At 38.6% G+C, this 22,830-nt stretch overlaps 2 protein-coding genes across 4 annotated transcripts in view; both read left to right on the top strand.

Annotated features, from left to right (window-relative positions):
- Positions 1-1,789: 1,789 nt before the first annotated feature.
- ap3s1 (adaptor related protein complex 3 subunit sigma 1) lies at positions 1,790-11,423 on the top strand. 2 transcript variants are annotated; one of them, XM_086206488.1, is made up of 7 exons: positions 1,790-2,098; positions 4,564-4,655; positions 5,488-5,599; positions 5,685-5,756; positions 6,860-6,967; positions 8,359-8,400; positions 10,600-11,423. In XM_086206488.1, exons 1-6 carry the CDS (start codon positions 2,030-2,032, stop codon positions 8,392-8,394), a joined length of 489 nt encoding a protein of 162 aa, XP_086062614.1. In that variant the 5' UTR covers positions 1,790-2,029; the 3' UTR covers positions 8,395-8,400; positions 10,600-11,423. The 2 variants fall into 2 exon arrangements, with proteins under 2 accessions (XP_086062614.1, XP_086062613.1); XM_086206487.1 differs by lacking the exon at positions 8,359-8,400 and having other exon boundaries at positions 1,794-2,098.
- An 845-nt stretch (positions 11,424-12,268) lies between these two features.
- The window catches only part of commd10 (COMM domain containing 10), a 54,030-nt gene continuing 43,468 nt past the window's right edge, over positions 12,269-22,830 (top strand). Inside the window, exons 1-5 of one of the 2 annotated variants that reach the window (XM_086206485.1) lie at positions 12,269-12,520; positions 13,382-13,472; positions 14,259-14,369; positions 14,777-14,932; positions 18,664-18,774. In XM_086206485.1, coding sequence (XP_086062611.1) covers positions 12,492-12,520; positions 13,382-13,472; positions 14,259-14,369; positions 14,777-14,932; positions 18,664-18,774 — 498 coding nt within the window. In that variant the 5' untranslated portion in view covers positions 12,269-12,491. The remainder of the gene's footprint in view (positions 12,521-13,381; positions 13,473-14,258; positions 14,370-14,776; positions 14,933-18,663; positions 18,775-22,830) is intronic. The other variant, XM_086206486.1, reaches the window with a different exon arrangement.

Genomic DNA, 22,830 nt, shown 5'->3' with positions numbered 1-22,830 from the left:
TCCATGCATGCTTATCAACAATCTTCATGAAACTTTCTATAAAGATATTTAAGGAGGCCACAGGCTCCTCAGCAGCATACACATCAGTCCAGTCAATATCACCAACTTCTGCCAAAAAAAACCCTTCAGGAATGAAATTTCTTGAACATCCTTTTATGAACTATATTGAACTTGCATTTAGGAATTTTAGTTTTTCTGGTAATTGGTAACTAAAACCCACAGAAACTGGTTTAGTGCAGCATTCAGGAATATTTGGGTAAATGTAGTTATGCAAGTGGTAGAAGTATGGCCACCACTGTTAGTAAAGACTCAGAACTTAGTTAAGAGATCATTTGCAGCAGATTACAAACATTGATTAATGATACCTTTTGTTTCATTGGACATTGATTTGCAAATCAATCTATGTTTATATCCCCAAGAAAAGAAAAAGCACCTATCTAGAACAGAAGCATTCGGATGGGTCTCCAATACGGCCAATACACGAATGGTGTTTCCTTTAATGGGATAAGTTAGTAACTTAGTTAGTTATTTCTGATGCTGCAGGCATTCAAATGGGCCATAACAAGACCCTTTGAAACAGGAAGAAGATGCTTATCCTCAATGGGCCAACTAACCATAAAAAAAGAAGAAAAAAATGGAGTTCAGTTCAGTCTAAATGAGCTTGAATCAAGGAGATCAGAGAACCAGTATCTAGCTAAAACTCCTGGCTTTTAGGAAGAGGATGGACAATGAGCTTATAGATGTCGGATGTCGGCTACGTCGCCTCGTTCTCTGGCAGCTTTCATGGCTGGAATGAGTTCCTTACGCTTTTGCCTGACAGCTTCAGTGTAGTCCTCATTCACATAGATGAGCCTTTCAGATCCTTAGCCTTTCCCAGAACAGCCATTTTATCTTTGTATCTGAGGAAATTGATTACAATAGGCCTAGGTCTCTTTCCAGGACATCCAGATGGATTGCCAGTCCTACATACATGTTCAGTCCCCATCTGACTACTGTCCAGGTGAAGTTTCTCATTGATCACACACCTGACTTTGTCCCAAGTCTCCCTCCAGCTTTCATTCTGGGTCTCAGGAATGCCATCTACAACAAGGTTATTCCTCCTTGTTTGACCCTCCAAGAAGTCTGCTTCCTCACTCTTCTTTGTCAATTTCACCTGCATTATTCTGGTTTCAGCACCAAGCATTTGTTCTCTCTGATTCAGTTTTCTCATTTTTCTATGTTAGATCATCAATTTCCTTCTGGGAGAATTGCAGGCTGCTTCTCCTGTGTCTCCATGGTTAATTTGTCAATCCGAGTATTCACATTGTTCACAAGAAACTCCACAACAGTCTTGAAATTGCTGTCTTGCTGCTGCAGAAGTTGCATGAACAGATCCCTTTGTAGACTCATTAGATCTCGTCCCTGTGAGAGCGACGGGACTCCTCGCCATTACTGTGTTTGATGCTTTGGTCCATCTTGACTGGCATGGTGTGCTGTGCAGCTGTTCATACTTGGAAAAAACTCTATTCAAAGTGACATCCTATGATTATTTCTTATAATTAAAACATTGAATTGCAAGAGAGGAACAATATATTTAAAATGAGATAACTTGAACTTTTTTCCCTGAGTCAATGATTATTATATTCACATTTTTTTCTTTTCTTTTTTTTAAGGTTTTCTTCTGTAAAATAACATAGATTGGAGGTGATATACATGTCATGATTCCCCCGATACATACCTAAATGCCCCCCCTCCCCCTCGGCGGCTCGCAGCGGGCGTGGACCTGCAGAGGTTTGAACCATCGCGGCCCCTGTAGAGCAGGAGGAGGATGACTGGTCCTTTGACGTGGAATATTTCCGTAAAGAGACGATGGAGCAGTAGCAGCAGCGTGTAGCTCGAAGCTATCCCGCATTAACCTTAAATCGAGACGGGATTTAGCCCTGAATCCCAGTAGCTTCTGGGTTCACGGGAGTTGAGAGACAACAGTCTGCCGTAGACTGATCCTTGACTGATCTGCTCCCCGTTTCCCTCTCTCCTAGCAGCAGCAGTCATGATAAGAGCCATTTTAATATTCAACAATCACGGGAAACCGAGGCTTTCTAAATTCTACGAGCATTATGTGAGTGACATTTCAATATCTATTAATTATTTGATTATTTGACAGTTGATTATATATATATATATATATATATATATATATATATATATATATATATATATATATATATATATATATATATATATATATATGTGTGTGTGTGTGTGTATGTATATGTGTGTGTATAGTCAAAATTTGCTAGGAGAGTAAATCAAGGAAGTTGTGTTGTAATGATTAGCAAACGTGATTTTGGATGCTTGGGGAAAGTGTGTGTACTTTAACCATAAAGTGACGCGCTGCTCTCTCGAACCATCTTCAAGATATCACTTTAAACCCTGCTGTCCTTTTTTTTTAAAAAAAAGAAAAAAGAAAAAGGATATGAATTATTCAAGTTATGCAAGGCGAAGCCAGGCTATCAGATTGCGGTAGATAGGAGCGGTAGTGTTCCAGCCAGCTGTGGTAGTCATGAAGACACCGAGTTCACTCTGTTTGGGTCACATGACTTCAATAACGCCCTTGTGCTTGGTGTGACTCTGCTGCTAACTTCAGTCTTTCACCAGGCTTCGCCGTCAATAAAATAGACCGTCAGAGTTTGTCAGAAAAGCCTCCAGGAGCGTGTTATGTTATATAATATGCAGGGCGAGCTGTGTCAGCTTGTTCTTCTAATTGGATTTATATCTCAAGGTTGGCTGCCCCTGCTCACAGGCAACAATAGCGAGGGAGGGAGACCCCAGAAATGGAATTAGACCCTCTGCCCCCCTCATTAAATGGATGCAGCATATTAGTTTTTTTTGTGAGTTGCAGATAATCTTCTCATATTTTAAGATCGATTTGTTTTATATCTAATATGTAATGTCAGTGCCACATGTATAAAATGAAGTTGACATGACTTTTAACATTATGTACATGGTGAAAAACACATGCAAACTTGGAAGTTTGTGTGTGTGCCCTTTTTCATCGAAGAAGAGAAAAGAAAGAGATTAGAGCAAAAGTATTTGCAAGCATCATGAATGAGTGCTTGATAGATTTCGCAAAGTGAGTTACGGCGTTGTATTTGTCGATGGTGTTACCATTTTTTGTGCGATTGTGTTGATTATGGAGAGATTGGTCATGTGAATGTGTGTGGACACTCAGAAGTTAATGGAGTGCAGAGTGTGAATGAGTCATCGTGTTTTTTATAGAGTAAAAGTTACGTACATGTTTTTGTTTCGCCGTAAAACTTTTCAACAAACTCTCAGGAAATTTTAGTTTGTTCACTGAAGTTAACAAACAAAACAGCGACCCACTCGCCCTATCTGACACAGGTGAACAGGTACCCAACCCACCTATCAATAATCTGGAATATCACCAAAATCACACATTGAACTGTATCTGTACAGGACAAACCTCAAGAGTTTGTTTTTTTACATCGTTTTTTCACAAAATCACAAAAAAGCAGTAAATCTGAAACCAGTAAATGTTTGATATTTCTCGAAAAAGACTGAAATGATTAATCCATGATCAAACAAATTTTTATGGCTTTAATTTCCTTTGATCAATTATTCAGTGATTGATTCTGCTCTACATTTACGCAGTCCGAGAATGGTAAATGTGTTTTGAATTGCATTATTCTATGATATAATATCTTGATAGGAGTTTTTTTAGTTGCTACTGTAGAACTCAGCACTAACCCACTGCTCTCTCGCCATCCCGCAGTTCAATCAGGGCAAGTGATTATTCACCCATAATTCAGGGAACTGTCTTAGGTCAAAAGGTCACGTCTGATCCAGCCTGGGGGGACTAGAGACAATTAACACCTCCAACAGGGATCATCTCCTGGTTAAAAGATGCTGCTTCTCTGCACAGTTGTACTTCTGTGACTGTGTGGCTAACCTCTGAGCTAGCCCCGTGCTTCCAGTCACATGACCAGTTTAGCCTTCTAGTTAGCTGTGTATAGGATACTGGGTTCTACTTGTGCTCACTGACCTGTTCCAGGTTCCAGTCGTCTATGAGGACACCAGCGCCCATCAGTGATGCTGACTCGGCGTTAGACCTGCACCCAACAAAACACTGCAGAAACATCAGACCAGATAGCATTTCCAGCTTTGCCTTTTAAGCTCTTTGACAACTAAGTATGGTTGTTTGATATTTATGAACAGGATAAAAGTTGAGTGCAGCGCTCCAGGACTCTGGTCTCTATTAGTTCAGGAGATCTTTCAAGTGTGAGTTCACCTCAAGGTATTTTAGTAAATGCTTGTGTTTTTTTTTTTAGGTAAACAAAGATAAGACTTCCTTGTAAAAATGAAATCATGGCCTCTGAAGCCCGTGGGTGCTGGTGTGTGTTTAAATATGACAAGGCAACCGAATCACCGTTTTCTCACTATGATGTGTGTGTTTGTGTGTGTGTATATATATATATATATATATATATATGTATATTACTGCATTACGAATCATCATCTTTGAATAACAATTTAACAATCTCTGCTTCCTCGTTGCTCCTGTAGAGTGAAGACACGGAGCAACAGATCATCAGGGAAACCTTCCACTTGGTCTCCAAGCGAGATGAGAACGTCTGCAATTTCCTAGAAGGTGGAATGTAAGTTTTGAGGTGTGGAGGTTCAGACCTGCTCGCTGCTAAACAAGAGAAACAATCTTTTACCCCGAAATTCCCTCACGTTCTGATGCTACGTAACAGGTGTTAACAGGGTCTTCAGCATGTGATATTTGCTCATGTTGATCATTCATGGGTGAGGATCCAGGAATTTCATCGTTGGCATCTTTGCCTGCTGTCGGCACTTTCCCCATCTCAACTCACTGTTGCTTTCAATGGATTGACATCAAACCCAAATTATAATAAACTCAGCATTTGAGACAACTCCATGGAAGCATTACAGTCATAAACAAAATTCAGGCTATCAGTTAAGTGACTGGATGGGATTACTGGGTTGTAATATTTTTTTTTTTTAACCTGTCTTCTTCAGCGGCTGGGGCAGGCAGTATAAGTGTTCCTGGTGCCTTGTTGTGCTGAAGCAGGTTGTAATATTCGTGTGTGTTAACACACTCTCCAAGGTCCTATCAAACTGCCCTCCATATCCATCCAACCAGCGACCCTTGGGTTACTCGACAGCCACTCTACCTCTTAGCCATGCTGCCCCTTGTTAGTATCAAGTGTGCGATATCTCCAGAAGTGTAAACATTCTGTTTTTTCTTCTTCAGATGTTTTGGTTAATTTGTTGTGACGTGTTTACAGTGTGCTTTTCACATCAGGTCATCAGGGAACAGTGTGTGTGTGTGTGTGTGTGTGTGTGTGTGTGTGAGCGAGATCTTTATTGGTGTCTCTTTTTTTCACATGCATCATAGTCGGTGTGTGAGAGGATGTTGCTGCATGCCCATGCTGTAGTAACACACCCTTGTTCCCTGCATGCCAGGTTGATCGGAGGGTCCGACTACAAGCTGATCTACAGACACTACGCCACGCTCTACTTTGTGTTTTGCGTCGACTCCTCAGAGAGCGAACTAGGAATTTTAGACCTCATCCAGGTAACAACCACTCTTCGTTGTAGTAGTTTTTGTGTTCTAATTGATTGAAATTCTTTGTCCCACATTTCATTTTTATACTCTCCAGGTATTTGTGGAAACGCTGGACAAATGCTTTGAGAATGTCTGCGAGCTAGACTTAATTTTCCATGTAGACAAGGTAGGAAATACTATGGATTTATTGACCTCTGTGTTGTTACTGCTTGAATGACTGATATTAACCCGTGTGGATTTAAAAAACAAAACAAAACAAAACAACCCTCTAATTATCTGCTTGAATTTTTATAACGTGTGTTAAAGGTTGCAATGTTTTTCTTGCTTTTCGTCCATCTGTTGGCAGGGTATAATTTCGAGGGCTAATTTTCAGCAAGCTTTGCTAGAGGGGTGTAGAATTGGTTGAGGTCTGTTTGATCGAGCATCTCTTACCATTGAGTGAAAATTTGTCACAATCCGCACATGAAGTGATGAAAAATTTGACCTTTTAAAGTTAATCCAGGGGAAAAGAAACGGGTTTTGTAGCTTTTACACGGTTTAAACTGTGCACATGCTCTTTACGCTTGCATCACAACACATGCTACATCCTTATCTCGTCCCCCACGCTTAATTTTATGCACACAACCTGGCTGATCAGTTATTCCTCAAAGGAGCTTAATACTTTTATAGCACATTCCAGTTGAAAAGTAATCTTAAAGGCATGTTTAGGACGTTTTTTTTAGCCCCAACGTAGAATCACAAACATTAACACTGCCGCTCATCCTTGCGTCCAAATGGATTAATGCACCACGTGTAAAAAAAGTAGCATCCAAACCCTTAAAACATGACGTTCGTGAGAATTTGAAGGTATTCTCTCACGCTAATTGTCTGCTATTGTTGCAGTAATCTTAAATGCTGCAATGTACAGCTGAAAGGAGATGAGGATTAACTGACATATTTGTGCGATCTCAATCAAAAATATGAAACATTTTGTGGTACTGTTGTCTCAGGCGTGATAATTTGTTGCTTATGCTGTCTTATATTTATCATTGTGTCCCTTTTGGTCTCTTGAGCAGGATAAATACAAACGAATGTCCAGTGTTCTTAAGTATTTTAAGCATTTGAAAGGTGATACTCGTACTGTCAGAAATCTATTATGATGAAAAGAAAGAAAACAAAAATACAAATCCTGTGCCCGTTGAAACTTTTAGCGCAAATCCACGTCCCTCACATTCATACACATGTTGATCGTAAATTGTACCACTGTCTAATTCACATTTGATTTGTCAGGTTCACAACATTCTGGCAGAGATGGTCATGGGTGGGATGGTCTTGGAGACCAACATGAATGAAATCATCACACAGGTGGATGCTCAGAACAAGATGGAGAAGTCTGAGGTAAGTGCCATCTTCCTTAATACTCTAATGAGGTGTCGTATCCAGTATGCAGGCATGTGTGTATGCTGCACCCTGCATGCTACTCTCCAGTGATCTTGTGATGCTCCCTACCTACTCTTGAGAGTTTGCGCTCTCCCCCCCCCCCCCTCGGCCTTTCCTCTCTCGCTACTGCACTGCTCTAAACACAGCTCAAGACTCAACACATTCCCTCCTAAACCCTCCAGAATAATATAAGAATCATAAATCACCACTCTTGTCATTACTGAGGCGATTAACTGTACCATTATCCTTGTGTGATCATTGAAAACTCCTTATCATCTCTGATGCCCCCCCCCCCTCAAAAAAAAATTGTGGTTGTAAGGTGCGTTCTCTCTCTTTTTTTTTAATATGCTTTTGATTTTAAAGGAGTACACCTATGTTCTAAATATGATGCTCTTGTTGGATTAAATGCTTTTCTAACGTGTCTTGTAACAGCTGTGAGGCCAGTGTCCTTGCTTAGATGTCTGCTCTTCGCAAGGACACTGCTTTGCTTTTCGTTTTGCTTCTGCTAGCAGATAAACATTCATTTTCTTTCATTTGGAGCATTGTAATCAGACAGACAGCCAGAGACAATTTCATGAAATCATTTCTGCTTTTGTTGTTTTCCCTATTATGTGTATATTTAGCCTCAAAACAGACTCAACTAATGTTTTTTTTTTTGGTCTGAACCGTGAACCGTCACGGCAACAATATCTTAGCCGTACCCATAGGCGATATTTGGTAGGGATTCCCTTTTATTTTGTGCAAAATTTGTAGAAATTTGATGCATTTTGTGGCTTACACAAACATTTGTCAGGTTTTCTAACCGGCTGTAATGTACTGTAACGTTTAAGATTCAGCGTTAATCTGAAATAAAAATATCTGAGCTGCATTTTGTGCTTTTAACCCGACAGGTTCTTCTTTTTGATTGATGTTCTGTAAGCAGAGCCTTTTACTGTTCTACAATCATCAGAGCTGCTCTTGTCTGTCCCCCCTCCCCTCCCTCCCTTGGACCTACCCTAGACCGCAGTGTGTTTTCTCACTGTGATGCTAATTTAAAATGACACTGGCCATTTATAGGGCAGTGTCCGGGGAATAAGGAATGAGCTAATCTTCTTCCAATCCGGCACAGACTCATCGAGTGGCATGAATCTTTTTGAATAAACTGATGTTTCTCAATTATATCAACAATCATGACAATAATCGCAGTTTCATTTTTCAGTGTTTCTGACTTTAAATGTGTGGTCTATGATAGGTCCTATCACTTTTTTTCTATGGAGATAAACTGTAATTACTTTAACCTGCTTTAACATTCCTCATTCCTCTTTTTCCTGACCCTGTCTAGTTCTTTCCATTCTTCTCTCTCTTTACAGACGTTTATCTTTCAGTCTACCAGGCAGGACAGGTAGACACAGGTACTGCTAAATCTACAACCAAGTACTGTAACCTTAACTGCAGTTTACTCCCCCCTGAGTCTCTCCATACGGCTCCTCCATGAAGTAGCAAACAAACTTCACTAACATACACCAGGAATCTTTCAGGGCAGACCCAAAAATGTTGTCATGTCTCTTGAACTAGTTTGAGAATCCCATCATTTGAATTTACACATGTGAAACAAATAATAGAAACAACGACATGATCCCGCAGTAACCGCATCTTAATGATATCATGCTGAATAGTGCCTGTGTCTGAGAGAGGGTGATGGTTCATCTCCGGATGTACCTGCTGTTCACCCCGTGTTGAAAGAAGCAATTGATAATCTGATGAAAGACAAACACCTTTTTACGTTTATCCTCGCCTAAGGAGGTTACATTCTGCCGGAGGTCTGTGCTTTCCAAGTTACGCTCGAAGTTAACAAATATTTAAATGATCTTATAATCCTTTTATATGTTATTATCAAAATTGATCTGGCATAAAATGACGTAGCGAGGTAAGGACGTGTACTTTTTATATTTCGTTTTTATTTGGGGGTAAAAAAACAAAGGGAGTGACACAGGAGACATAGTAGCGGTTTTAATGTTATACGTTGTAGTGGGAAATTTCTAAGACGGAACAGTACACAAAACTATGAGGACTAAAGTAAAAAAATGCTGCAGTGGAAAAGGAGGGGAAAGAGCAACACATAGTTTTACGAGACACCTAATGCACCCCACAGAGACAATATAGAGAATGTTTCCTTCTTTTAAAATGACAAAAGAATCAACCACTGCCTTGTCCTGCGGTCTGCTGGGACTACTTATATCGTCACGTGGACTAGCACAGAGGGTGCCTCTCTAGCTCACACGCTATGAAGCAAAAACTATCTGTAGTCTGACTCCTGAATACTGAGCCCATGTGCTGGATCAGCATTCCTCGCAACCCTACACTCGCCTCTCCATCTGACACGAGTCTTCCTGATTGTAGTCACAGTCAGGAATGCCCATAAGACAAACGGTCCATAGAAATTACCTCAGGAAAGTAAATGTGAAGCTACATTCCGGTCATAGTTTCAGTTATATCCCACTTGACGAGATTACATGTTTCTCACAGTGGTAAAGAATGCACAGCTCTGTGTTGGGAGCCTGTCGGCCTTTTTTGGGTCTGTCTGTTTAAGATTCACTCGGGGCATCTCTAACCGCAGTGATCCTCAAGTGTCTGCTCAAAACAAAAACAAAAAAAAAAAATGTAACACCATCAGGGATTGCAGATTTATTTTTCAAATGCTAAATTGCAACGTTTCACATTGAGATTCATTGTGTTAGAGTGACTTGTCCCCTCTGTCCCTGAGAATAGATGTCCCTCAGTAGTTCAATAGTAGGATTAAAACTTTCCCATGTCATCAGTAGTTAACACCTTTTGATGTATAAATGATGCAATACTTTAGTTTCTTATCCACAAAAATTCAATTCGACAAAAGATAGATAGTCGAATCTTTTATTTTTTAGTGCCACAAATAATCCAGCCCACCAGAAGTCCGGTATCACCTGTGTTATAATGGCTAAAGCTTATATTTCTTGTGGTTTTTTTTTAAATTTCTTTATTTGACACAAGACATTCAATACATACTGTACCTATCTATCCAACATCATTTCCGTCTTCACATCCAAACCCATTTTTCTGCTTTACCCGATTCTCTCCTTGCATTTTGACCCTTATCGGTCCTCAAGAGTCCGGTGGGTTCACTTTCAGAAATGCTGCCTTTGTCCACTGATGAATGTCCAGTACTGCTCAATACATTAAAACTATTGAATGGCCTAGTACAGTATGTCCTCACAGTTGATTCATAATTGGCTCTGGTTGTGATGTAAATTAATCTAGAATCCAATAATGCATGTGCATTTGAAGCTATGAAGGCATCTGAATGTACATATGCACATGTTTGTCTGTCATAGTCAAGTGCTTTTGCATTGTGTCAGCAGGTTGTCGTCTAGTACTAGTACTGTGTTGTGGATGTGCGTTTGTTTCATGTCTACTGCTCCGCGTGTTGTGATGTGCAGATTGTTTTTGATGCACTTCTTTGTATCTTATCAACCCTCCGTGTGTGTGCGTGCGTGCTTGTGTGTGTGTGTGTGTGTGTGTGTGTGTGTGTGTGTGTGTGTGTGTGTGCGCGCGCGCGTGCGTGTTTGTGTGTGTAGGCCGGTATTGCAGGAGCCCCTGCTCGTGCCGTCTCAGCTGTAAAGAACATGAACCTCCCAGAAATGCCCAGAAACATCAACATTGGTGACATCAGCATAAAAGTGCCAAACTTACCGTCCTTCAAATAGTGGCATCATGATCCGCAGTCTGCAGATGTCAGCCAGTGTTTACCATGATGCAATTTGTTTACCAAAACCTCAATTCACTATGTTTTACCAGAAGTATACATCTTGAAAGTACTGTGTGATTTAAAACTCTCTTGGTCTGGCGTGCTCTCTTTGTTTTTCCTATTAAAGAAAAGAATGTTTTACATGTTTTTTGTTTTAATCTATTTTGAAAGAAAAATGAAGTATTTATTTAACAGTGGTACATTCCTTCTTCCTCTCGAGAGGTCGGCCCCCTCATGTTCAGCTGCTACTGTTCAAATCGGTTTCACTTTGTAACTGAAATAACTCAAGTGTTTACCTTCGGAAGAGTAATCTTAGCATGTGAAGGTTTGGATTGTCTTAATGGTTTGGTTATACCAAACTAAGATACTCAGCAGATAATGAAAAGTCTTGTAAATGGAAACGTTTGGAAAAGATCTGCGACAGTATCGGAAATCATAAACTTTCCATTGGCGTGTTTGTAAAAACCAATACAAACATTGTTATTATATAGTAGAAATGCTGCGTCAGAGAGTAGTGAATGTGATCCTGAAATGATTCTTTTTCTGATTTGTATGCAAAAAAATGATTTTCATGTCTTAACAAATAATATCTTAATTTTAATTTGTGCATGATTTTTTTCTCTCCTTTTACAACACAATAAACTGTTGAAAATCTATGTGCTTCCTCATTATTATTTTATATGGACAAAGCATGTTTTAAGTGTTCATGTAAAACAAAAAAGATTTATATTCAAATAACTGACATCAATACAAAGATGCTTCGGATCACAGACTGGGAGTTACTGAAACAGGGGCTTTTCCTTTGGAAGAGTCATGGTTTATTTTTAGCTTTTGGTTTTCATTGAAATATTTGTCAAAGTCATAAGTAAATTCAAGTTGCACATCCTGGCTACAAAAATTTAAGGATTTAACAGTAGAGTTCAAGATTTACTTGTTTTCTTTCTGGATGTCTCACTTGTTTAACAATGTGACATAAGTCATTGCTGGAATCACACACTTTAGATAAATATTGTACTATTATTTATTGTGAAATTGTATCTGCCTGAAAATGTGACTTTTAATGCATGGTGATTCATGAAACAATCTTAGTAGTCAACAAGTTATTTTACAATGATTTATAGGTCAGTTATACACTATTAAACCCTATTTCAAACACACGATTGGTTGCAAAAACTGTAAAGGAAGTATGTGTAGGTAAGGAACACATAATCTAGACAAAATAAATTCAATTAATTAGCAACACCAACTTTTGAAGGCTGTATAAAAGAAGACAGTACTTGATGAAATTAAATATTGTACTTTTTAGCTAATCGAAACCGTACAGATCAGCCACTACAGATTATTTTGCGCCGTACCTCTAATTAAACTCTTTCATGAGTCTTTTTGCTGTCGCCTATCATCGGCTCTGTTTGTCCATCGTCCGTGCCGTAGTGATGCACTACTTTCAGAGAGACTTCGTGCGCAGTTTTGCGCACACAACGCCCAATATAAATCAACTGTGTGGCCACGGTGTTTCGGAAATACACTATCATTGTGTACGAATAAATAAACGATTTTTTTCCCCCAGTTTCATCGTGGGCTTATTTACATTATTTCCATCGACTTTTTACGTATCCTTACGCAGCTTTGACTGTCACGTGATTCGTCTTGTGACAACAGGAAGAGAGAAATGACAACTGTGTTTACAGATGCTGGTGCTGCTGTAGTTGCTTCGACTGCACAATGACTTCAGTAATTAAAGAAACACAAAGGTTGGTCGTGTTTCTGAAATACAAAGAGATGTTGAATCCTTAGCTTAAGTTGCTAACTTTAAGCTTCCTGTAGCCTTGCTTGGCCACACAGAATCGTCATGAAAACGATCGTTATGAATGAAGTTGTACTAGCTTAGCATAATTGATGTTGTTGCTCTTATAATCTTGTAACTTGTTGGAAGCATTACGACGGTCAGGTAACGTTAATTAGCACTGTTATTTCCTTTCAGCTTTAGATAGTAGCATATTTTTTGATGTATATTTTATTGGATAGTTGGACGTTTTGAAAACCAACTTAAACGGTTCACAGGTTACTTTTCAAAGTTAAGTTTTAAAAATATATGAAAAAATATATTATATTAAAATATATAAAGATGCTCACATGTGGCTATAGGTATATTCTTATGAATGACTATAGTTTTTTGTTTAGCAGTGTAATTTTTAGTTTTTAGTATGACTTAATTCATTTGTATCTATCCATCAAATTGATAAATATAATTAAAAATGCAAGTTTAGGATTAACAGATATATATTTGAACAACTGTGCAGAATTTTAATGTAATTAAAGATAGTTTACATCAGCACAAAATTTGACAATTTTTATGCATATGTGGAAAGTTAGTGCATTTATACATCAAATACCTGCATGTGTGGAATTTCATGTAGAGAACTGGATGTTGTAAATGTTCTATGTTTTCAGCCTCCATCCCTAAGTTGCTAACATAAAGAGGTAGCTTTGGTATTCACTGATAGTCAGAGTTTATATTTCCTTCACTTGGAGCTCTTGATTCTGTGTCTAAATGATCTAAGCACAGTCCACAACACTGCCAATAATACCCACGCCTCCTCTTTTCCAAACAGCATTAAAGAAGCAGTGACTTTCATCAACACAATTGATGTGAACAAGTTCTCCAGATTGATCTCTCGCATAATACAAAAGCTACATCTGAAGGTAAAAGACCCCACAGTGTTATCCTTACCAAAGACAAGAAGCCTTTGAGGCTTCTAAGTAAAGCTGCCATGATGGACAGAGAGATAGATAGAGAGAGAGAGAGAGAGAGAGAACAAGCAGTGCATGCATAATGACTGGAACATCAGTCAGATATTGCACGAATGATTGTGCACACACACACCCTCTGGATCACTCAGCTTTTTCCAGTAATTTATCTGGTTTTGTTTTAAATTATAATCTGTCTGATGCATTTAGCACATTTTTTACTTGATAAAAGAATTTTTTTTCTTAAAATGCTTTTATGTCATACAATGTAGAACACAGCTATAAATCTCTGCAAGGTTGCAGTATTGTGAAAAATAAAGAACTTGTACGACTTCTTCAGATAATCACAAATAGAGCCACTGTTAATGATTTTGCTCTTGGGCATAGTTACTGTGTGTTGGGCAAAAGATTCATTTGAATGAGTGATTTTACTTTTAGTTTTTATTTAATCTAAAATGTTCTTATCACCGCCCAGTCAGCAGAGACCAATATATATATATTTAATGTAAGAGATATGTTTGTTATCTCAGAGAAGAACTATGTGCATTTAATGTACAGTGAGTAAAGCTGTAACAGCAGTGAAAATTTCCATAATTTCCATCCATATTTTTTATAAAGGTTTTATTTAATGTTTTTCCCATGTGGATGATTACATTGGAAGAACCCTCTTATTTAACAAGTGGCTAAGAAGAAAACGGATATTTTAAGATGCGTTAATCAGAGTCATTTTTTTTCTCACAGGGTGAACGGACGTTCAGTGAGGAGGAGGAACAAAAACTTCAAACTGCTCTGTCTTTGGATAAACAGGCTCTCAACTTGGTCCTGGAAACAGCCGCTTTTATTCTAGAGCAAGTGAGAAAACTCAAGCGGTATCAAATTCTTCTGTGATTATAGAATGAAAAACTCAGTGGGTCTTTTGTGGAAGCTCTGTTTTCTTTGAGAGTAATTCATATTTGTAAATGGCAACACAAGGGTAGACGTGATAGCAGCAAAATGTGTTGTATGACTGTTTCCTTTGCTGCACGTGTCTAATTGAGAAAATGGCAAAATAAAATATGAGTAAGTTTTATAATCTATAGTAAAGTTGCAGTTTCTCAGTCATGGAGAGCAGAACATAGAAGATAATGACGGTAAACTGCTTTCACACCCAGTATTGTGGAGCCAAACAATGAGCACAGTTTTCCTGCTGGGGTCACTGTTGTATTACGAGTGTCTGCACAGTCACATTGTTGAGTTGATAATCTCTTCTCCTCCTCTAGGCAGTGTATCATAATGTAAAGCCCACATCTCTGCAGCAGCAGCTGGAGGCCATTCATCTAAACCCAGACAAGGCTGAGGTTTTTTCTCAAACCTGGGCCACTTCTGGCCCCGAGCTGGTGGAGGGGCTAAAGCACAATATCTTTGCCCCCAAGAAGGTAAGATTTAAAGCAAGCAGATTTTTTTTTTCTTTTGGGTTCTTGTCACACACTTTGTGCTTAAGAGTTTGGAAAGTTTCTGAAATGCAAATAGCACAGTGGAGCTGGAAAGGCTCCAACTGTATATTATCAGTCCGTGGTCAGGTTTCTACCCTCCTCCTACTATTGGATGTCGAATCAGAAGTCGGTTCAAGTGGAGAAATCGGTTTCCCTCCCCTCCCCCATGCAGAGCCCTTTTCCTCATTCATTCTTGTCTATATCGTATCAAATCGTCACTCACAAACTATTTAAATCAGAGCATTTTTTTCCTTCACATTCAAATATTACACAGTGTTAAGTCACCCCCTGCTCATTTTAGAATCTCTATGCGTGCTTTGTGCGAGCTTTTATTTTATCATGTCACGTAAATGTTTGGTAGGATTTAATGTATCTGTTGAGGGGGTGTTTCCATCTTCTTTTCAGCTGAAGTACTCTTTACATTTAGCAGGCTTTTTTTTATTATTAACATTAACATTTTATAATGAAATACTTCAGAATATACATAAAAATACAACAAATGGTTGCCTAGAAGAAAAAGTAATTCTTTTAGCTCTTCACATGCTTCGTTGGTTGAAGTATCAGGTTATTTAGCTTGTTCTCACTTGTCCAATTGTTACGTTCCCATAAACCATGGAACATTAACCCAGATGCAACCTAATGCCATCAAAACCTTGAACATGAACACATGCAACAAATGTAATAAGCTAAAAGGTTTTAACAGAACATGGCGCTGACATCACATCGTGTCAAATTGAAGAGGAATCCATATAAAACATCAACTCCTTCGCCTTTTTCTGCCTTTTTAACAGTGAGTTCTGTCATGAGACGTTACACTGACTCAAACATCAGACTATCCATATTAAGGCTGACCTGCTTTTGTGACAATTCATTTCAGCTCTTTGGATTACAAAGAGTTTTTACAGCTCAGTTGTGGCATACATTTATAAAACTTGTTCCACTGTATAACATTGACACTTCAAACAGCATTGCTCTCAAAGTTAGGGAATTAGGATCTAACATGACATAAATATGCAGCATGTACATTCCAGTCACATTTGCTGGAGTTGTTCTGGCTGTCATGCATTCATATAGCCCACCTCGCCTATGTCTTGCACATAATCTTTCCCTCCCTTTTGAATTCGTTGTCACCAGCAGATGGCCATGTCAGCCATTGATCCTAAAGAAAATCTGTGCTGCGTATCTGAGGCACGGGGGGGGGGGGGGGAATTCTTATACGTGTGGCACATTTTCTTGTCTATATTTAAGACTTAACATTTGATTGTATTGCAGCTAAGCAGTTAATCAGTGTTATTTGATTTGGAGTTTACTACTGTAATTAACCAGGAACCGTCTCCACTGCCACCTTGTTCCTCTTCATCCCTGGATTGTTTGACTCAGAAACACTCAACGCACAAACTTCATACAGCCCTTGTTGTGTTGAATCATCTCCTATTATTGTCTTCTTTGATAATTATGCAGTATCAGTCAAACTCAAGCAACTGTGATCTTTGCTGTTGTACATTTCCCTACGTAAAAGGATTCAACAGAAAGTTCATCTTGGTCACATGTTGAGTCATGTGACTGACCGGCTGCAATAAATGATTATTTTCATCATCAATAAATCTTCAGATTAATTTCACAACTATTGATTTGTCTAAAAATTGATGAGCAAATTCTCAATACGCTCAGCGTGATTTCTCTGAGCCCAAAGTGACTTCTTCACGTTGTTTCTTTTGCCCAAGACTTCATTTTCTGTCATAAATGACAAGAAAAAGCAGCAAATCCTTATATGTAAGAGTCTGGAACCAGCACGTTTTTTTGATCATTCTTGAATCAATCAGTGTATTCAGTGCTCTACCCAACAGTAGTTTTCATTCATGTGCAACTTATGAAGCTGATTTTCAAGATCAGTCGCCTGCTAGGACTCCTACGTGTTCTAGAGAGCAAACATATTCAAATATTTAAATCCTGTATGATGGATCAGGAAATGCAGGAATACATCATCACTGTGGTGAATGAGCAGAAAACTATGCAAATAAGCATGTGCTATATGTATGATTTGTAATGTATATAGTTGTTAATGACTGATGATGGAATATGTACTTGTTCCAATGAAATAATACAATGTATTTTATTTAGTCGATAATCTGAGTAAACAGTGATCACATTGGAGGTGTTAGCTCATTCTCATGTGGATGTTGTTGGAATGATGTGGTGCAAACCTTCACCACCTCACATGGCTCCTTAGTTGCGATAGAAGCCCCCAGACCAGACAAGCTACACAAGGTTTATTATTATGGCCTCTCACTGCATCATAAAACACTTCACCGCCCTGCCTTGACATAGTCCCACTAATCTATCACACTGCTACAGCTGACTGATGAGGAATCACTCCGTATATCAGCCAGGCAGTTGGCGAATTGCTCCGACTGATTTGAGCAGACATTACAAGGTTTTTGGCTGACGCACCACACTGATCTTCTCTTACCATTAAAGCAATAAGGAAATTTATTCAACCTGCAAGTTCCAAGGGAATTACTATAGTTAAGTAACACGCCAGTATCGGTACCGGTTAGAAATCCAGAGGTTACAGTGCAAAGGCACAATGTAACATTTCAGCATTAAATTGTTTGAAAACTACTGGACCAATCGTATCTATTTTTAAGCCACATTTCATTTGACTGCCTGTCAAGTTTAATTTTCTCTGCCTCCCAGCATACCCTTTTATTATTTACATGCCAGTTTATGACAAAATAATTTCCACAAAGACAATGTGGTGAAATTCTAATGATGATGTAATACCTCAACGCCAATCAAGCTTACTACAACACTAGGATGTGGGTTATATTAGCCACCAAGCTAATAACTAGATAATGCCAGATAATGTTCCAACATTCATGACGTTATTTTTAGTATGATATTGTATGATTTGCTTCAGAATGTTAGCAACATGAGTGGTGGGTGAGTCTAATGTTCCTAATTTGTAGCTGATGTTATTGCTACTATTTCATTCAGATTATGTAATATAAATAAATGTGACAAATTACATAAATGAAACAATAACACCTTGTTCATGGTCTGGTGGATATATCACAATAAAACTACCTCATTGCGTCTCCAAGCTTTTGTTATTATTATGTAATTTTAAAGCCTTGTTTACACTAAGATCTTTGTACACATATGGAAGTTAACTAGAAGTTAGTTAAATACTCTGGAAATCTTCATAATGTCCGATTTCTCTGTGAAACTCCTCCATCCATTTTTGTTTTGTTGTCCAGAATGTGAGTTTAGACTCACCATACTAGTTTAAACAAGCTAACACGCTACGAGTTAGCTAAATGACAGGCTTTCGCTTTCTCTGCAGCTTTCTCTTGAGGTGCATGTGGATATTCAACATGTCTAACGTGTCAAAAAACTGACAAAAGTAGCTTATCACCCAGGGCGGGCTGGAAATAAGGCATAAACTGCAGAAATTATATCCTTTGCTTTTAAGGGGAGCTAAAAGTGACAAAAGAAACAACATAATGCATCTTTGTAAGATCAAAATTAAAATTCATGTTGGCATCATTTGAGTTTGTGTGTATTTTTTTAATCCAGTAATTCTGATTTTCAACATCTGAAATTTGAAACATGAAGTTTTCATCAAACCTACATGGCATAAATGTAACAGCAGCCCTGTTTGTGTGATTCAGCTGGGGTATGTCGGCTGGCAGTTGAACCTGCAGATGGCCCAGTCCAGCCAAGCCAGACTGAAGTCTCCAAATGCTGTCCTCCAACTGGGACTCCAAAGCGAAGACTCGGAGGTGCGAACACACACATACACACATTTATTGAAGACAAAAACATCTCGGGTGAAAAACATTGTAATTATAGTAATGTGAGAAGCCTCTCCTCCCAACCTGTCCCTCTTTCTTCGCTAATAGATGGTAATCCCAGGAGATCTGTCTTAAGCCAGAGGTAGACTGATATCTGGCTCCGTAGTAACTGTAGTGTAAAGACCAGAGATCAGGGAGCTTGTTATCTGAAACCTCCAGGGTCTCTTTGGTCTCTTGGAGGTTTACTATATAGCCAGAATTTGACAGGGTGTGCATTTACTAGAGGCTCCTTCTACCACTAGCGCTGAGTTGTATCTATTTATGCACAATATCCTGTCTTGTTTACAATATTTGTTCTAATGACTGTAGGTACGAGTCGTATTTAGGTCATTAGTTATGATTTTCTTCTTAATACTTAACATTTGCATAATAATGTTACTGCTGGAAATAAAAGCTATTTTTGATACAGTTCCCTAATGAGGTCTAGCACTAAATATTTGATTAATTAAAAAAAACAACAACAACAACAAAAAATAAGACACTGAGAAACTTAATACAAATATGAAGATCCAACACTAAAGAGGTGTTATGTTTCCATCCATTAGAATTCAGTAGTTTGTTTGGATACCAATTAGCTAATGTTGTGAAGTTACTCTCATTGCCAGGACCTCATGAACCCATCAGAAGGCTCTCTCTGAAGCTTCAGGGAAATGAGATTTCTTTATTTCATTCAATGATATTTGAACCTTGAAGTTTGCGATTTGAAGGAAATATTTCATTTAGAGTTACTGCACTAACAACCTTAAATATCAATAGATTCTTGGTACTAGGGTTAATCAAGTGCCAGTCATAACGTTACAGCTCCACAATCAATCAAAAGTTAATCATGCTCATTATACGGTTACTGCAATTTTTAAATTGTTAAAGGTTAATTGTGTGTGAAACTGCTATTCAAAATTAAATGTTGTGTTGCTGTAGAGATATTCTTTGATATATTCTTTTAATATCTTTGATCGATGTGGATTCTCACTAAAATCACACCGTAGTCATTTCAATGGAATTCGCAACGAAAATGAGAAACATAATGTAAAAAAATATGAATTGAAAGAGTCGTAATTAAAAATGTTTTTTTCAAACTTGTGCAGCCGTCTGTCAAGTTTTGGCACTTTAGCGTTGCAAATGCGTCGGAAGACTGCTCTTATACATGGTGGATACTGAGACTTTTTGCCTTTTGTTGTGCTTTTGTTTGTTTTTTCTTTTTACAGTTTTTGTCTCAAAATATGGACCTGATTAACCCTCTGTAGTCTGTGTACCAGCTAACTAGTAAAGTGTCTTTTTTTCGGCTTTGTATTCTGTCCATAGAGACTGGCGGCTCAGCCTGAATATGGAATTAAGCACGACATATGGATGGATATTGAAATAGATGCCGCCATAAAGTATGGGCCCATAGGCGTAGAAAAAATATATGTTTTTTTTCTATATTTTTGTGTACACGAGAACTGTTGGATTTTTTTTTGGTAAAAATTATTATGGACTACTTTTCACTGTTTTCTTCCTCTAAGCTAGTAAATGAAACACTAATTTATTTAAATCCACTTACACAACTCCCCTTGTGGGAGGAGATAGCTGGGGGCTGAAAGAAGGTATGAGGATCAAGTGCATTGAATGTTAGAGAGGAGCTTATCCTCTACTGTGCTGCAGGGGGTGCTGTTGTCTCACAGTTCATAAAGAGTCCCCCGGGCAGCGAGGTAGTAAATGAATAGGATGCCTGTGTGACTTTGTATTAAAACAGTTTTGGTGTGCAGAGTTATTTAAAATTTCCACATGTTTTCTCATTACAGTTTCGTGATGGTAACTTTTCTTGCTAACTGCTTGCTCAGTGCTCAACCCCTGGAATTTCAAAAACTCTGAAGACTTCGAAGTAAATTAGTGGAGAAATGAAATTCAGCTGCAAGTGTCATACTAATTACGGCACAGATTATAGCACGCTCATTGCTAACTGTCTTAGAGACAGGAATGGAAAACTGCAAATAGGAGAAATTAGAGGATTAAAGGTGACAGAGGAAGAGAGACTTGGAGAAGAGGTGAAAACAAAATAGGACACAGGGAGTAAAGTAATGAAGATGAAGCAGATAAAGAAAGGAAAATGAAATAGAGGGCGGCTCTGGTGGCTGTCTGTCTGCATATTATTGATTGCTTGGAAGTGGAGAGAGAGTAGAGACTGTCCCATCTGACCAGCCTTCTGCTTTATTAATACTCTCTGAGGAGGAGGAGGAGGAGGAAGACTGCAAGGGTGCTTCACATCTCCTTCACCAGACAGTATAGAGGAGATGTTAGAGAACATGTTCGGACAAACTGCGGGCAGCTTTTCAGGATATGCAGCTCTGTTCACTTTCAAGGAGGGTATTTTTTTTTCTTAACGTCGCGACACGTTCAGTTGCTGCTCTTGCTCCAGTGTAGCAGCTTTTTTGGAAAATAAATTCTATTGTATTCAGTAGGGAATTTTTTTTTTTTTAAACATTCACTCATCCAATCCTTCATATATCTAGAGTTTGATCCCTAGTTTTATTCTCAGAAGGACTGGTGAGGACGGCCTCCCAGTGCGCAGCATGCCTCATTCAGTTCCAGACCTGTTGCTCAGAATAACTTGTGTGTGTTATCCCAGAAGGGGGAAGCGGCTGAAAGAGAAGAGAAGAGGTAGTGATGCGGGGAAGGTGAAAGGAAGGACAAAGAGCAGAGGGAAGGAGATGTTGAGGAACTGGATAATGACAATAACAAGAAAATAGTTTGGAGAGGATGATGATGAGAAAAAGGCTGGGGGAATGGCTGAAATGTGGTGGAGGGATTTATGTATGATGACTCCGTAATTCCCTGTGGGACAAGTGATGTATGGAGTAATGGCAGTCGTGGATCATAATATGTATCCGTGATAATAATGCTAGTATCTCTCCACATGAAGAGTTTTTAGTCATGTGGAGAGATTTCTATTTATCCAAACGTCAAAAAGCATAAAATATCTGTACCTTTATTCGTGTTTTACCAGTTTTCATTGCTAAGCATGCTATATCGTCAGCGCATAACCAGATTTTGTTTGTTTTTTTGACTCCACATGCCTTAAAATAGAAGTACACAATCTACCTATCTGTAGCGGTTTTAGTCTTCGTGGAATAAAGCTGTGCTTGAAGGGGAGAAATTAAAAAAGACAGAAGTGGCTTCCTGCCCAGTACCTGGGGTGTTCTTAACTTGGCCCATACACATACACACCTACTTTTCACTAAATTTAATTTCTTCGTCATATTTTAATGTGCGCCGCTTAGAGTCTCTTACTGAGGTGAAATCACCTCAGAGTGTGACGCAAATGTTATGCAAGAGAAAAACCTAATCAGAATTATTCTGTTTTATTTTCATATCAAGGTAGAGTGATGTGAAATCAACTCGAATGGAGAAAACCAATCCATTATGGAGTTCATGTGTGAGTTGGCCGAAGTCAAATTCAATAAAATCATTAAATTATGCAGAAGGAATTTTCAAGTATTTCACCCTAAAAAGACAAATATCTATTTCTGATGAAGAGCAAATGAGGAGGGTTTTAATGAGGAGATTTAATGTATTCTTAGCAGCGCTTAATCCGCTTGCACAGCCTACCTTTGTATTTTTAAAATACTGCACAGCATTAACAAACCATTCGGGACACAGAGAGATATGGTTTTGGGTTCTAGAGATATCTCGTTTCAACAGGCTGGCTTCCAAACTCATGTGGAGGGCTTTCTTTTTCTCAGAGGACCTCATTGGTGTTCCAGCTTTTTGGCTTATGGGAATTTGAAGCAATATTATGCTGCATTTTTAAACATCAACTAACAATTTCAACATTATATTGATAGTAGAGATTCGTGAGAAGCGCACTGGCGTGTTTCATTCCTCCTCAGAACTATGTATGCCTCTTTCTGTAACTTGAGCGGACCATGCACAAAACTCTGGCTAGCTTGTAGTGCTGCTTTCACGTACCGAAACCTAGATCGGAATTCTCATTACACGAGTCATGAC

The sequence above is a fragment of the Aulostomus chinensis genome, chromosome 6 (assembly GCF_037954235.1).
Source record: "Aulostomus chinensis isolate RoL2024-O1b breed Wild chromosome 6, RoL_Achi_v1.0, whole genome shotgun sequence".
Lineage (NCBI taxonomy): Eukaryota > Metazoa > Chordata > Actinopteri > Syngnathiformes > Aulostomidae > Aulostomus > Aulostomus chinensis.
This window is presented reverse-complemented; position numbering and strand designations above follow the sequence as displayed.